Below are 13,397 nucleotides of genomic sequence, written 5' to 3' on the forward strand. Positions count from 1 at the left end.
TTATGTTGTGTGCATGGATCTGAATTGAAGAAGAATACAGTATGGTTTGGATTTGAAGAGTAAATACTACTGAAGGATGTGATAGATGCCTTCTGGGCACAACTTAAATCTGGGCTCCATCTACTGCAGGTGGATTTTTATAATTTAAATGTTAGCCATACAGCACGGTAACAGGCACTTTCAGCCCACAAGCTGGTGCTACCCAATTTACCTCCATACGTTTTGAACGGTGGGAGGAAACCCACATAGACACGGGGAGAATGTACAAGCTCTCTTTCTTAAAAAAAATATTTTATTTATAATTTTTAAAACTCAAACCGTGTCAACAATCTAGATAATAAAAACACACAACATTTTCTGATTCTATACAAGCTTCACCACTGAGTCCAATCTTACCCCCCACCCCTTAGCCCTACTGTTATATCCAACGTACAAGCTCCTTACAGACAGCGTGGGATTTGAATCCTGGTCACGGGTGCTTTACTAGCCTTATGCTAACTGCCACACTCACCGTGCCACCCTGGAATGCAGGGGCTGGAGTATGGGGAGCGTTTGGCACCTCGACACTTTAAAAGAACTGTGATGGCCAATATTTATCATTTAACAATCCCTTTGTTTAATTAAAATGAACTGGTAATTGTGGAATCTGACTGTGCACAGAGTGGTGTAACCGCGCTGGCTCTCAATTTGCAGCAGATTGCTGCCGCTGGACTTTTGTACTGTATCAGCCTGCCGAAGGCAGGCATTTTTCTGGGGTCTGCAGAAGTCCTGACTCAACACTTGCTTCCCTGATTGCAGTGCCATGTGTGGGGCTACTCAGGCTCAGGTTGTGTAAGCTGCGTCAGACAAAATTGTAGCACTCCCAAACACTGTATCGTGTTGCGTGTAATGTGAATCGCACGTTACCTCGGTTTGGCTGCTTATGCAGGTGGCCTCTCACAGTAGGTGAGAGGGGTGAGAATTGTTGGGTTGTGGGGGGGCTCAAAATTGTGAATTTAATATTTTTCTTGGAATTAAAAAAATATTTAGACATACTGCACAGTAACAGACCCTTTCGGCACACAAGCCCATGCCGTCCAATTAGCCTACAATCCCCCCTCCCCACCTGGCACATTTTGAAGGGTGGGAGGAAACCGGTGCCCCCAGAGGAAACGCACACAGCCAAGATAAGGGGAGAATGTACAAGCTCTTTACGGACAGCGCGGGATTAGATACCTGGTCACTGACACTGTAACAGCGTTACGCTATCCTTTCTGCTCTATAATGCAGCCCCGGGTTTGTACTCTGCTTGAGCTTTCCCCTAATTTTCTTTCCCAAGCCCCCATCCTCTCACACTAATCCCATGCTCACCCCTTTTGCTGATTCTGTGCTGCGTGACCCCATGTCAGTCTCCGGCTGTATTTTCATAATATTCTGCAATGGTTTCTCTTCCCTCACAGACACTGAAATATGCCTTTCAGACCAGCGACCGGTTATGTTTCGTCATGGAGTATGCTAACGGGGGAGAGGTACGTGTTTTCTCTTTCCTCCACCTTTCCACTGAAGCTGCTGTATCAGGTTAACTTGTTCCAGCCTAGGGAATCTGGCTTGGTTCTAGCTGGCGACCATGAGGCCTTAGCATGCACTCTTCCTCGATCAAAAGCCACAGTCTTGTGACAAGATTCAAGTTCAAGTTTATTGTCATCTGATTGTCCAAGTACAACCCGATGAAAGCATGTTCTCCAGTCCTGTGTGCAAAACACGCAGACATACAACCAGACATCACACACAGACAAACAATACATGTGCAAGTCAAGTATTTCATCTATACAAATAAAGAAATAAATATTAAATAAGGTGTCAGGAGATGAGTGTGAGCAGTTCCTTTGGTTGTTCAGCATTCTCACTTCCCTTGGGAAGAACATATTCCTCAGCCTGCTGGTACTGGCTCTGATCCTCCTGTATCTCTTCCCCAACGGGACCAGCTGAAAGATGCTTTGCGCAGGGTTGAAGGGGTCCTCAATGATTTTGCGCAACCTCTTCAGACAACAATCCCGGTTGATCATAGTTGATGGGGGGGAAGGGAGGCTCCAGTGATCCTCTCTGCCACTCTTGTGGTTCTGTGGATTGATCCATTTCTCTGCACCCACCGTGCTACACTGTGATGCAGCTGGCCAGGACGCTCACAATAGAGCTCCGGTAGAAGGTTGTCCTGCACGGTAGGGTGTTTTCTCCCAGGGCTGCTCAACCGCTGAATTCCTCCAGTGTATTGTTTCCTACTCTAGATTCCAGCTTCTGCAGTCTTCTGTGTGTCTTGGAAGGTTGGATCACGTGGGGTTCAGGGTGAGCCAGCCAATTGGACAGTAAGTTGGTGTGGTGGAAGTAGTAGTGGAGAAACCGGTTTCGGTTGCTCCACTGCTAAATCTCTTTGAGGGACACAGCCCAGGACATCACAGGCAAAACCCTCCCCACCATTGAGAACCTGTACAGGGAACGCTGCCGTCGGAGAGCAGCAGCAATCATCAAGGACCCGCAGCACCCAGCACACGCTCTGTTTTTGCTGCTGCCATTAGGAAAGAGGTGGAGGGGCCACAAGACCCGCACCACCAGGTTCAGAAACAGTTGCTCCCCCTCCACCATCAGCCTCCTCAACAACAAACTCAATCAGGGACTCGTACTTTATTGATTACTGAATATTTTTTTTTTCTGTGTTTACAATCATTTTGTTTACATATCTTTTTCTTGAGTTTATTTTTCACTGCAAATAATCAGAAATTCTGCCTGTCCCGCAGGAAAAAAGAATCTCAGGGTTGTATGTGATGTCATGTATGTACTCTGACAATAAATCTGAACTTGAACTTGCCCTGTAGTAGTGGAGAGGTTTTTCAGGTTGGTAGCCAGTGACCACTGGTGTGGCACAAGGATTGGTGCTGGTTTCAATATGTGTTTATTTGATTAAAAATGTATGTGGCATGTTTAGCAAATATATGGATAATAACGAAATTGATATTTCGGACAGTGTAAGGTTGCATCAGAATCTAGATCAATTGGAAAAGTGAGCAAAGGAATGATGGAGCTTAATACTGATAAGTGAAAAACCAATGCATTTTGGGAAGTTAAATCAGGTCAGGGCTTGCACGGGGAATGGGAGGTCCCTGAAGAATGTAGTAGAGCAGACTTGAAACAAATGCAGGGTCTCGATACAAAACCTAGACTCTTTCCTCGACAGATGCTGCCTGCACCTCCAGCAGTTTGTTTTGTGTTAGATTCCTTCTGTAGTCCCCTGTGGCCGAAGAGAGTGACAACACGGGCAGGTCAGGAGAGTGGTATGCTGATCTTCATTGATGACACGGAGTTACAAGAACGAGGGCATCTTGTACATCACTATGGCTGTTTGGCCAGGCGCAATTCCAATGCTATCGACAAATTTGCCGATGACACCACGGTCGTTGGCAGAATCACGTGCGGCAATAAGGGAAGTGTACAGGAGGGAGAGAGATCAGCTCGTTGAGTGGTGTCGCACCAGCAACTTTGCATTCAATGTTAGAAAAACTAAGGAGATGATTGTGGACATCAGAAGGGGAAAATGAACTAGTCCTCATTGAGGGGTAAGCAGTGGACAGGGACAAGAACTTCAAGTTCCTAAGTGTCAACATATCTGAGGATCAGTCTTGGGCCCTCCATGATGATGCCTTCATGAAGAAGGCTTGCCAGCGACTATACTTTGTGAGGTGTTTGAGGAGATTTGGTAGGTCACCAAAGACTCTTGAAAACTTCCACAGGTGGACCGTGGAGAACATACTGGCTGGTTGCATCATTATCTGGTATGGAAGCGCCAACACTCAGGACAAGAAAGAAACTCCAGAGGGTTGTTAACTCGGCCTGCAACATCACAGGGACCAGACGTCACTCCATCGAGGGTATCTACATGAGGTGGAGTCTTAAGAAAACAGTCTCTATCCTCAAAGACCCCACCACCCAGGCCACTCAGGGAAAAAGATACAGGAACCTGAAGATGAGCACTCAGTGCCACAAGGACAGTTTCCTCCCCTCCGCCATCAGATTCCTTAATGGACAACGAACCGCAGATACGACCTCACTTTGACTTTTTCTTGCACTTTAAAAATTTATTTTGTACGGTGGCTTTTATAAATATTTGCACTGTAAATGCCTCCGCAAAATGTTCATGACATTTCTAATGCTGAATATTGATTTGGAGTTTCAAAATTCTGATTCAGACCGCCTCCATAGTCTTCAACGAGAAGAGAACTTTGCTACACACAAAGAGAAAGACTCAGTCGCTCGGATTTTGGCTCTGAAAGACAGAGGGGAAAATTGGAAAGAGAGAGAGAGAGAGAGCTGGGGGAAAAGTGAAGGGGAGAAGATGGCGGTGGGGTGGTTCTGACAGAAATTGGAGAAGTCGATGTTAATTCCATCCGGTTGGAGGATGCCCAGATAGAAGATGAGGTGTCGTTCCTCCAATTTGTGGGTGGTCTCAGTCTGGCAGTGCATGAGACCACGGACAGATATGTCGGCGAGGGAATGGGCTGGTGGAATTGAAAGGGTGGTTAAATACCGATCCAGCATTAAGTGGAACCGGTTTGATGGGCCAAGCCCCTACCTCTGTAAACATGCAGCCAGCGTTCACTCTCCTCTTGTTGCTCCAACAGCTCTTCTTCCATCTCTCACGGGAGCGTGTTTTCACTGAGGACCGCGCCCGGTTTTATGGGGCTGAGATTGTCTCTGCTCTGGATTATCTCCATGACAAGAATGTGGTCTACAGAGATCTGAAGGTTGGTGTCCCGCCCTTAGCTGCAAACACCCATCCCCCATTTTTTTGTTGGGGGGGCACTCTTGGCCAAGTGGGTAAAGGGGCTGAGGGGTGGGGGAAGGATTTATTGCAGGAGCCATGCAGCAATGGTCTTGGATTCTTCATTGTCATCTAAGGGCTAAAATGAATGGTTGGGACAGGTGATCAGAAGCCAAAGGGCTTGGGGAACAAATCCAAAACTGTAGGCCTGTTTCAAACCATGAATGTAACAGCAGGGGGATGGTGGTGAACTGTCCTGAGCCAAACTCGGCCATCAACTCCAGCTTGTGCGTTCCCACTGAGCCACTGTCATTGGGTTTCAGTGCCATGATGAACTAAAACTCTCTGTGGCCTCGGGAATGCTAACTAACCCTCAATGTTATGCCTGTGTGATTGTCCATACTGAGTGCCGTGCTTTCATGCAGGATAAAGTAGAGTCAATGTATGGGCACCGGGATCCCTAAATCGGAGAGCACCTGGGAAAAATATCCTGCTTTCATTCAAACTTCACACAGTCTTACTCACACAGAAGGCTGCCTCATTTTAACCTCTGACCTCTTCACTCCAGTCTCTACCCAGTGTCAGATAGAAAATTACAGGCCCTTCAGCCCACGATGTTGTGCCAGCCTACATAAATCTCCGCAGCAGTCAGATTTACTAAGATGTTGCCGGGTCTTCAGGAGCCAAGTTATTGGAAAGATTAAACAGAGGTTAGGACTATACTCCTTGGAACGAAGAAGAATGAGGGGAGACTCGATAGACGTTTATAAGATTATGAGGAGTATAAACAGACTAGATGTGAGTAGGATGTTTCCACTTCGATTGGGGGAGATAAATACGAGAGGTCATAGCCTTAGGCTGAAAGGGGAGAGGTATAAGGGGGACATTAGGGGAAAGTTCTTTACTCAGAGAGTGGTGGAGTGTGGAATGAGCTTCCATCTGATTAGTGAATGCAGATTCAATCTTGAATTTTAAAAATAAATTGGATAAATACATGGATAGGAGAGATCTGGAGGGTTATAGAATGAGACCAGGTCAGTGGGACTAGCTAATTTTATTGGTCAGCATAAACCAGAAGGCCTGTTTTATTTTGTGTTGTAACATTCTATGGTTCTAACATAGATTATTGCATTGCCACTCCTAATCACCACGTGACCAACTATGTGGTCTGTATTGTGCATTTAATGTAGCAAGATGTCTGAAACATCACAGGATATTGCTGGAAAGATACCATGAAAAGTGGTGAGTTTACTCACAGGAGGGAATCCCTAAGAGTGCCCAGAAGGATGGGATTGGACAGTGTTTTAAAAAATGTTTGAAATTGTGCTTTTTGCTAAGCTGGAGAACCTCATGCTAGATAAAGATGGACATATCAAGATTACAGACTTTGGCCTCTGTAAGGAAGGGATCACGGATGGAGCCACGATGAAGACTTTCTGTGGGACCCCAGAGTACCTGGCTCCAGAGGTGAGCACATTTCCAGCCTCTCGTTTTGCCCTTCCATAAATTCCCTCAAACTGAGCAAGGTGTGACCTCAGTAAATATGTTTAAGACAAGATTGGATAGATTTTTTACCAAGTAGAGGAATTAAGGGATATAGGTGGGGGGAAGGCAGATAGGTGGAGATGAGCCTATCATCAGATCAGCCATGACCTTGTTGAATGGTGGAGCAGGCTCAACGGGCCAGATGGCCAACTCCTGCTCCAATTCTTATGTAACTGCTTCTTGTGGGAAAGTTTCTCTTCCCAAGAGTGCTGCGTCAATACTGAATTGTTTCTTGCCACCGAGATAGGGAAAAGCTTAGTCTTGTGTCCCATGCAAAAGATTCATGTCACCGTAACAGGTAATGGGGTTAATCATACCAGGGGTAGGATTTCTTCACAATTTGAATTAAGTTCTGGCTCCATGAAGCTGTGAATTGGGAGCTGAGGAACTCAGGAGGTTGGGCATCATCAGTGGACTTTGTCTTGAAGGGTAAAAACACGATGCTGGGGAAACTCAGGTGGTCAAACAGTGTCCTTCATGTAGCAAAGATAAAGATATAGAACCAACGTTTTGGGCTTGAGACCTTCAACAAAGTACAAGCAAAATGTAGACAGGTGCCTGAGCAAAATGGTTGGGAAGAGGGGCAGGGGAGGAGCACGGTCCCACTGACAGGAGGTAATAGATGGATAAGAGAGGGAGGGCAAACCAGCAAATGGAGGGAGGGGGGATGTTTCTTTGAATGGAGGGGAAGGAGGTGGAGAACTGGAGGAGACGGATGGAGAAGAGGAGGAGAATGGGGAGTCTGCTTGCAGAAACCAGAGAAATCGATGTTAATGCCATCCGGTTGAAGATTGCCTGGACTGAATATCTGGGTGGGCTTGGCTTGGAGGTGCATGAGGCTAGGACAGACTTGTCAGCAAGGGAGTGGGGTACAGAATTGAGATGGTTGGCCACTGGGAGATCCCAGTCAATGATGTGGGCAGAGCAAAGGTGTTCGGCGAAGCGACCTCCCAGTCTGTGTTGGGTTTCTCCGATGTAGTGAAGGCCATGACAGGAGCACAGTAGATGACTCCTGCAGGTTCACAGGTGAAGTGTTGCTTCACTTGGAAGGACCGTTTGCCCTGAAGGGTGATGAAGGAGGAGGTGTGAGCGCAAGTGTGGTACTTCCTGCGGCCGCAGGGTAAGGTACAAGGTGGTGATGGGTGGGAAAATTGTCGTGAAGAGTTCCCACATTGAGCTTTGACTGTTCTTCTTCTCCCACTGATGCTGCTCGGCCCTGCTGAGTTCCTCCAGCAAACTGTTTAGCTTCGGATTCCAGCATCTGGCACTTCGAGCCTAAGGTGACCATCTCGCCCCCTCTCGGAGCTGTTGTGGAATCCTGTTGGCCTATTGACAGTTAATAATTTCCTTCAGGTCTGGGTACCCCTCTCTTACTAAACCAAAGTCAATGAGACAGGAGGCCAGAGAACCTGCCGGGATGGCTTGTAAATCTGCACCACTGCAGATAACAGTTGGGAGAAATGGAGAAACTCCTCAGGATGGATCAGCGTCTCTTGCCCCAGGGCTCGTAGTTCAGCTGGGAGCTCAAAGCTGTTTGTGCATTGTATTGAACCCTGAGCCAACTCTGTATGATGTCTACTCACTCCTCCAATCTCCCCACCACCACCCCTCCCGCCCGCCCCCCCCCCCCCCCAGGTATTAGAGGACAATGATTATGGCCGAGCTGTGGACTGGTGGGGCCTCGGAGTGGTCATGTACGAGATGATGTGCGGGCGGTTGCCCTTCTACAACCAGGACCACGAGAAACTCTTCGAGCTGATCCTCATGGAAGAAATTCGGTTTCCTCGCACTTTGACCCCAGAAGCTAAGTCGCTCCTCTCAGGACTCCTGAAGAAAGATCCCAAACAGAGGTAAGGGTCTTGAAAGACTTCAGACTCCAATCCCAACTCTTTTACAGCCGTCCAACCCTGGCTCTGTCACGCCATCCCTGCATGAGAGTACCCCATCCCTCCTCCCTCAGGCCCCCTTCATTCTTGCCCCCATCACTTTCATTCAACATTAATTGCGTAGCAAGTTTAACCCTTTGGACTCCTGCCATTTTTTACCTTTCATTATATATAGTCCAGACTGGGTCCTTGGGTAAACTACAGTACGAACCAACTGGTGGTTGGATACAAAACCAGTCCAGAAAACTGGGACACTGAGTATATGTGCTTGTTGGTAGTCCCTGAAAACCAGGACATGGAGCACAAAGGGTTAAATCAGTGCTTTTTCAAACTCACATTCCACCTTAAGTAATCCCTATGCCATAAGTGCTCTGTGATTAGTAAGGGATTGCTCAAGGAGGCATGTGAGTGGGAAGGGAAAGTTGAGAACCAGTGCTCTAGACCCAATTGTTGCTTGAGAAAAATTGTCATTGGCCTATTTCTTTTGGAGCACTGAAACCCTGCACATAACGAGTCATTTATGTACGATTGCAACAGTGGTTTGCAAATTTTTTCTTTCCACTCACATACCACCTTAAGCAATCCCTTACTAATCACGGAGCGCTTCAATAGCCCAGTGGTTAGAGCACTGGCCTTGTAAACTAGGGATTGTGAGTTTGTTCCTTGCTGGAGCCTCATATCTGTGAAGGCCACTGGACGTAGTGGCGACTCTGACTTCCTTACGGTAGACAAAGTTAAAGAATTTTGTGCGTGTTAAATTCTAAAGGTAGAATAAGTGCAAATAATGGAACCATTACCCATTACCTTTTCTTGCGGCAAAGGGATTGCTTAAGGTGGAATGTGAGTGTAGGGGGTCAGTTTGAAAACCACTGGGTTGAAGCATTGCAAGCAGTAGGGGAGTTAAAATGCTTTTGTAATAATTCTGCTACTGCATTTTCAATGGTTTCTTGTCTTGTCACAGGTTACATGATATACTTCAACTTTTGTCTGCCACAAGGCAAACAAAGAGTTGCCATGAGCATTGCCCGGTGCCCCGAATAGGAGAAAGTGAAGCAGTCGCCAAGTGTCTGCGGACTCGCCTCCAGTGCTCCCACAGCCTCTGCAACCACACAGGGTCCTGTCCAATCCACCAACAACCCGAGTTCCAGATCCAAATCTCTGACACGATCAGGAAGCCCGAGGCCCTTCCCCCTCTTTTTTTTCCCCGCGCACCCTCTCAAATCCCAGCTCCAAAGCCTGGTTCCCATGAGCCAGTCTCCAGCAGCCCACAGCGCCTATGGGTCCATGGAGACTGAGATAGTGATGGCATTGTTGTTTCCTTTTATGGTTTCTGTAGCAGAGTCCTAGCCTTGTCTGGCAGTAGGGTTGTGCATCCTGAATTCTTTCCCCACACCATTGACGACTGGCTTTGGCTTTAGTCCTTTGTAAATGCTGCCATGCACAGCGCATTAGCATTCCAATCCTCTCGTGGTCATTCCTTTGGCTTGCCAAGGCACCAGAGTCTGCCTTTTCCTCCTAGCCCATCCATTCATCTGCATTTCCCAGCCTGCGTCTCTGCGGTCCCTCTGATGCAGGGGGAAGCTGACACGAATTGCAATGAGATGCAGAAACTCGGAGCAGTTCCCAGTCGGGCACCGCCACCCTTTCCAGAAACCTGCACAATGACCGACAACATCCTGGGCCCGTGAAGCAGCCCCTTTTAGTTGCCCTCTGTAGTCCATTGGCCATGAATGGGGAGGACCTGAATGACAGGTTGATCTCCGCTTCCTTCAACGCTAAAGGAGACTGCACTCGGTTTAGAACAGCGGAGCTCCAAAGGAGAAGGGCAGCAGCTCCTTCTGTGAGCAGAGAGACAACAATTTGAATAATGTGCACAGAGGTTCAACCCTCTGGTTTCTTGGTCAGCTCCTACAGAGCTAGAGGAAGGGCTCACACCTGAAACGTCGGTTATTTATCTTTATGGACGCTGAGTTCCTGCAGCATTTGTGTTTTTCCTGCCTCCTTCTGCCCAGCATTTGATCATCAGCTATAATCTCTTTGTGTCTCAGTTCGGCTTCCGTCAAGTAACACTGCTTTGAATTTGTCCTGCGACATTTTCTGACGTGGCTCCATATCAATAAGCTGTTCATAGATCATAGGTTTGAGGGGCAGAATGGAAGTCTCCACGTGTTGGTGCAGTGACGGCTGTCGACGTATTGCCAGCAGCTGACTGATCAAATAAGGTGCATGCACGATTTTCTTGCACAATTTTATTTATTTTGAAACTGGAGGGTCAGGCAGCATCTGTGGAGAGTCAATATTTTGGGTCAGGTCCCTTTTACGAGACCAGAGTGGGAAGATAGCATGTATAAATGGGAGAGAAGGGACTTCAGGAAAATATTAAACAGGCTAGGACTTTATTCCCTGGAGCGTAGAAGATTGAGGAGAGATTTGAAAGGTATTTAAAATTGAGGGGCCGCTTTCAGGTGCTCGAACGCAAATAATGTGCTGGAAGACGCGGCTGGGGGAATGCAGCTGGGATGTTCATGTGGCCGCAGAGAAGACGCTTTTCTGTCACCTGAACATGCCGGTTGAAGGAGAGCTGCGTCCGAGTGAACGCTGGGCTCCTATGGACTGTGGCTGTAGTCCCACTGCTACTTTCAGGTGCAACGGGGGATTCTCGGAGCCAGAGATTATACCCACAGGAGGAGAGTTAGGTAAATGCTCCTCCTGGCCAGGTTCCACTTTCAGGTGGCCACCTGACAGCCGGATTGGGGTAGAATAGGTGGCTTTACAGTCAGGTATTCTGGCCACCTGAAAGCAGCTTTTTCCACTGAGGGTGGGTGAGATACAAACCAGAGGACATGGGTTAAGGGTGAAAGGGGAAAAGTTTAGGGAGGAACGTGGACAGGCACATGGATGTCAAGTCAGTGGGACTAGGCGGAAAACTGGTTTGGCACAGACTTGAGGGGACCGAAGGGGCCTGTTGTTCTATAGTTTGAAGTGCCAAGAGGAGATGGGGATGTTGGACAACAGAAGACAGGAGAGGTGCAGGGATGAGGAGGGGAGAAGACCACCGGTGAAGGGGTGGAAAGTGAGAACAGAAGCAGGCAAAGGGCAAATGGAAGCAGTGGAACTGGATGGGAGTGTGCGGTGGGAGATGGTTGGGCCAGTTCTGAATGAACAATGCACCTTTGCCACTTTTTCTTGCACAATTTTATTTATTTTGAAATGTAGTTTATAGAAATATTTGCTCTGTAGTGTTGTTGCAAAACAATTAATTTTGTGACATCCTCATATGAATAAATTCTGATTCTGAAGGTTACTGTGGCTACTGGTCGGCCTAAAACTGGAAATGAAGAAATCCTGTTCAGTCGGAGCATGTTCCAGGGCAATATTGACACTTGTGGCTTTCTGGTTCTTCCTCACACTGGTTTGGACTCTTGGAGCCCAATGAGTCTCTGTTAATGATCCAAGCGGAGTTAGAAATCAGCTGACCAAGAAACCTCTGTGCACATTATTCGAATTGCTGTCTCTCTGCTCACAGAAGGAGCTGCTGCCCTTCTCCTTTGGAGCTCCGCTGTTCTAAACCGAGTGTAGACTCCTTCAGTGTTGAAGGAAGCGGCGATCAACCTGTCATTCAGGTCTTCCCCATTCATGGCCAGTGGACTACGGAGGGCAACTAAAAGGGGCTGCTTCACGGGTGGCTGGGCCCAGGATGTTGTCGGTCATTGTGCAGGTTTCTGAAAAGGGTAGCGGTGCCCGACTGGGGACTGCTCCGAGTTTCTGCATCTCATTGCAATTTGTTTCAGCTTCCCACTGCATCAGAGGGACTGCAGAGACGCAGGCTGGGAAACGCAGGAACTGCACGTGAGGAAGCGATGAGAAGCTGGAGGAACTCTGTGGAAAGAAATGGTCCATTTTCTTGGATCAGAATCAGGATTTATTGTCATGAACAAGTCATGAAATTTGGTGTTTTGCGGCAGCATCACAGGGCAAACATTCATATTATAACCATTATGGTCGGGACCATTTCTATCCATGGGTGGTGCTCGACTTGAATCCCTCTGGTTTCCCTTTGTTCACAGAAGCAGGCCCTTCAGCCCATCAACCATGCAGAACAGCAATAATACATTTTGTATCCCCTGGTTTGTTCCTTTCTCCCCTGCTTTCCCCAGACTCCAGGGATAATTTACTGCCAACCAACCCACAGGTAGGATGTGGAGGAGCACCTGAACAGCCAGGGAGAAGGTGCAAACTTCACTCGGATAGCACCCAGTGGTCAAGATTGACCAATCACATCAACCACTGGTGGTGTGAGTCCAAGGTTAAAGGTCGTGAGTGGGAGAAACAAGAGGGAGCACAGGGCCATGTAGATTAGAGATGTGGGTATGGACATTTTTGGGTCCTGGAGTTGGCATGAGGGAGAGGGGTAATATATCAGAAAGATGGGCTTGGTGTGGGTTGAATGTAATACACATAGAACATTACAGCACAGTACAGGCCCTTCAGCCCCTGCCTTGATGTTGTGCAGGCCTAAATACCCATTTTCAAAAAAAACACGAAACACTTCCTATCCTGTAACTCTTTTGTTTCCCATATGTGTACCTGTCCAAGAGTCTCCAAAATGTCCCAGTTGTTCTAGCACCCCTGGCATCCACAACTCTCTGTGTAAAAATAACTTAGCCCTGATGTCTTCCCGAAGCTTTCCTCCCTTCACTTTGTACAGACATTCTTTGGTGTTTGCTACTCCTGCCCTGGTGGGGGGGGTGGATAAAGGGTGCTGGCCATCCACCTTATCTATGCCTCTCATCCTTTTCTGCTCCAAAGAGTAAAGTCCCAGCTCTGCTAACCTTGCCACACACGCAGGAGAAACTCATCAGGTCACGCAGCCATCGGAAGTAAAGGGGAACCTACGTTTTGGGCCTGGGCCCTTCGTCTTGCCTCAACCCCAGCATCTGCCTATTTTCTTGTGTAACTTGCCTTGTTCTAATGATCTGTTCATCTCTCCTCTTCCCTCCAGGTTGGGTGGTGGTCCAGAGGATGCTAAGGAGGTGATGCACCACAAGTTTTTCGTTCCTGTCAATTGGCAGGATGTCGTGGAGAAGCGGGTGAGAGTCCTTAAGAACTATAGCCCATATATCAGCCAATAGCCGCTTTCAGGTGGCCAGAATACCCCAAAGTAAAGCCACCTAAAA

General features: G+C 47.7%; 1 protein-coding gene across 8 annotated transcripts in view; it reads left to right on the forward strand.

Moving 5' to 3' along the window:
- LOC138748614 (RAC-beta serine/threonine-protein kinase) overlaps positions 1–13,397 on the forward strand; it is a 103,822-nt gene that overhangs the window by 78,838 nt on the left and 11,587 nt on the right. For all 8 annotated transcript variants that reach the window (XM_069909116.1, XM_069909120.1, XM_069909115.1 and 5 more), the window contains 5 exons: positions 1,440–1,508; positions 4,650–4,772; positions 6,128–6,256; positions 7,970–8,184; positions 13,223–13,310. In XM_069909116.1, the coding sequence (XP_069765217.1) occupies positions 1,440–1,508; positions 4,650–4,772; positions 6,128–6,256; positions 7,970–8,184; positions 13,223–13,310 (624 nt within the window). The remainder of the gene's footprint in view (positions 1–1,439; positions 1,509–4,649; positions 4,773–6,127; positions 6,257–7,969; positions 8,185–13,222; positions 13,311–13,397) is intronic.

The sequence above is a fragment of the Narcine bancroftii genome, chromosome 13 (genome assembly GCF_036971445.1).
Source record: "Narcine bancroftii isolate sNarBan1 chromosome 13, sNarBan1.hap1, whole genome shotgun sequence".
Classification (NCBI taxonomy): domain Eukaryota; kingdom Metazoa; phylum Chordata; class Chondrichthyes; order Torpediniformes; family Narcinidae; genus Narcine; species Narcine bancroftii.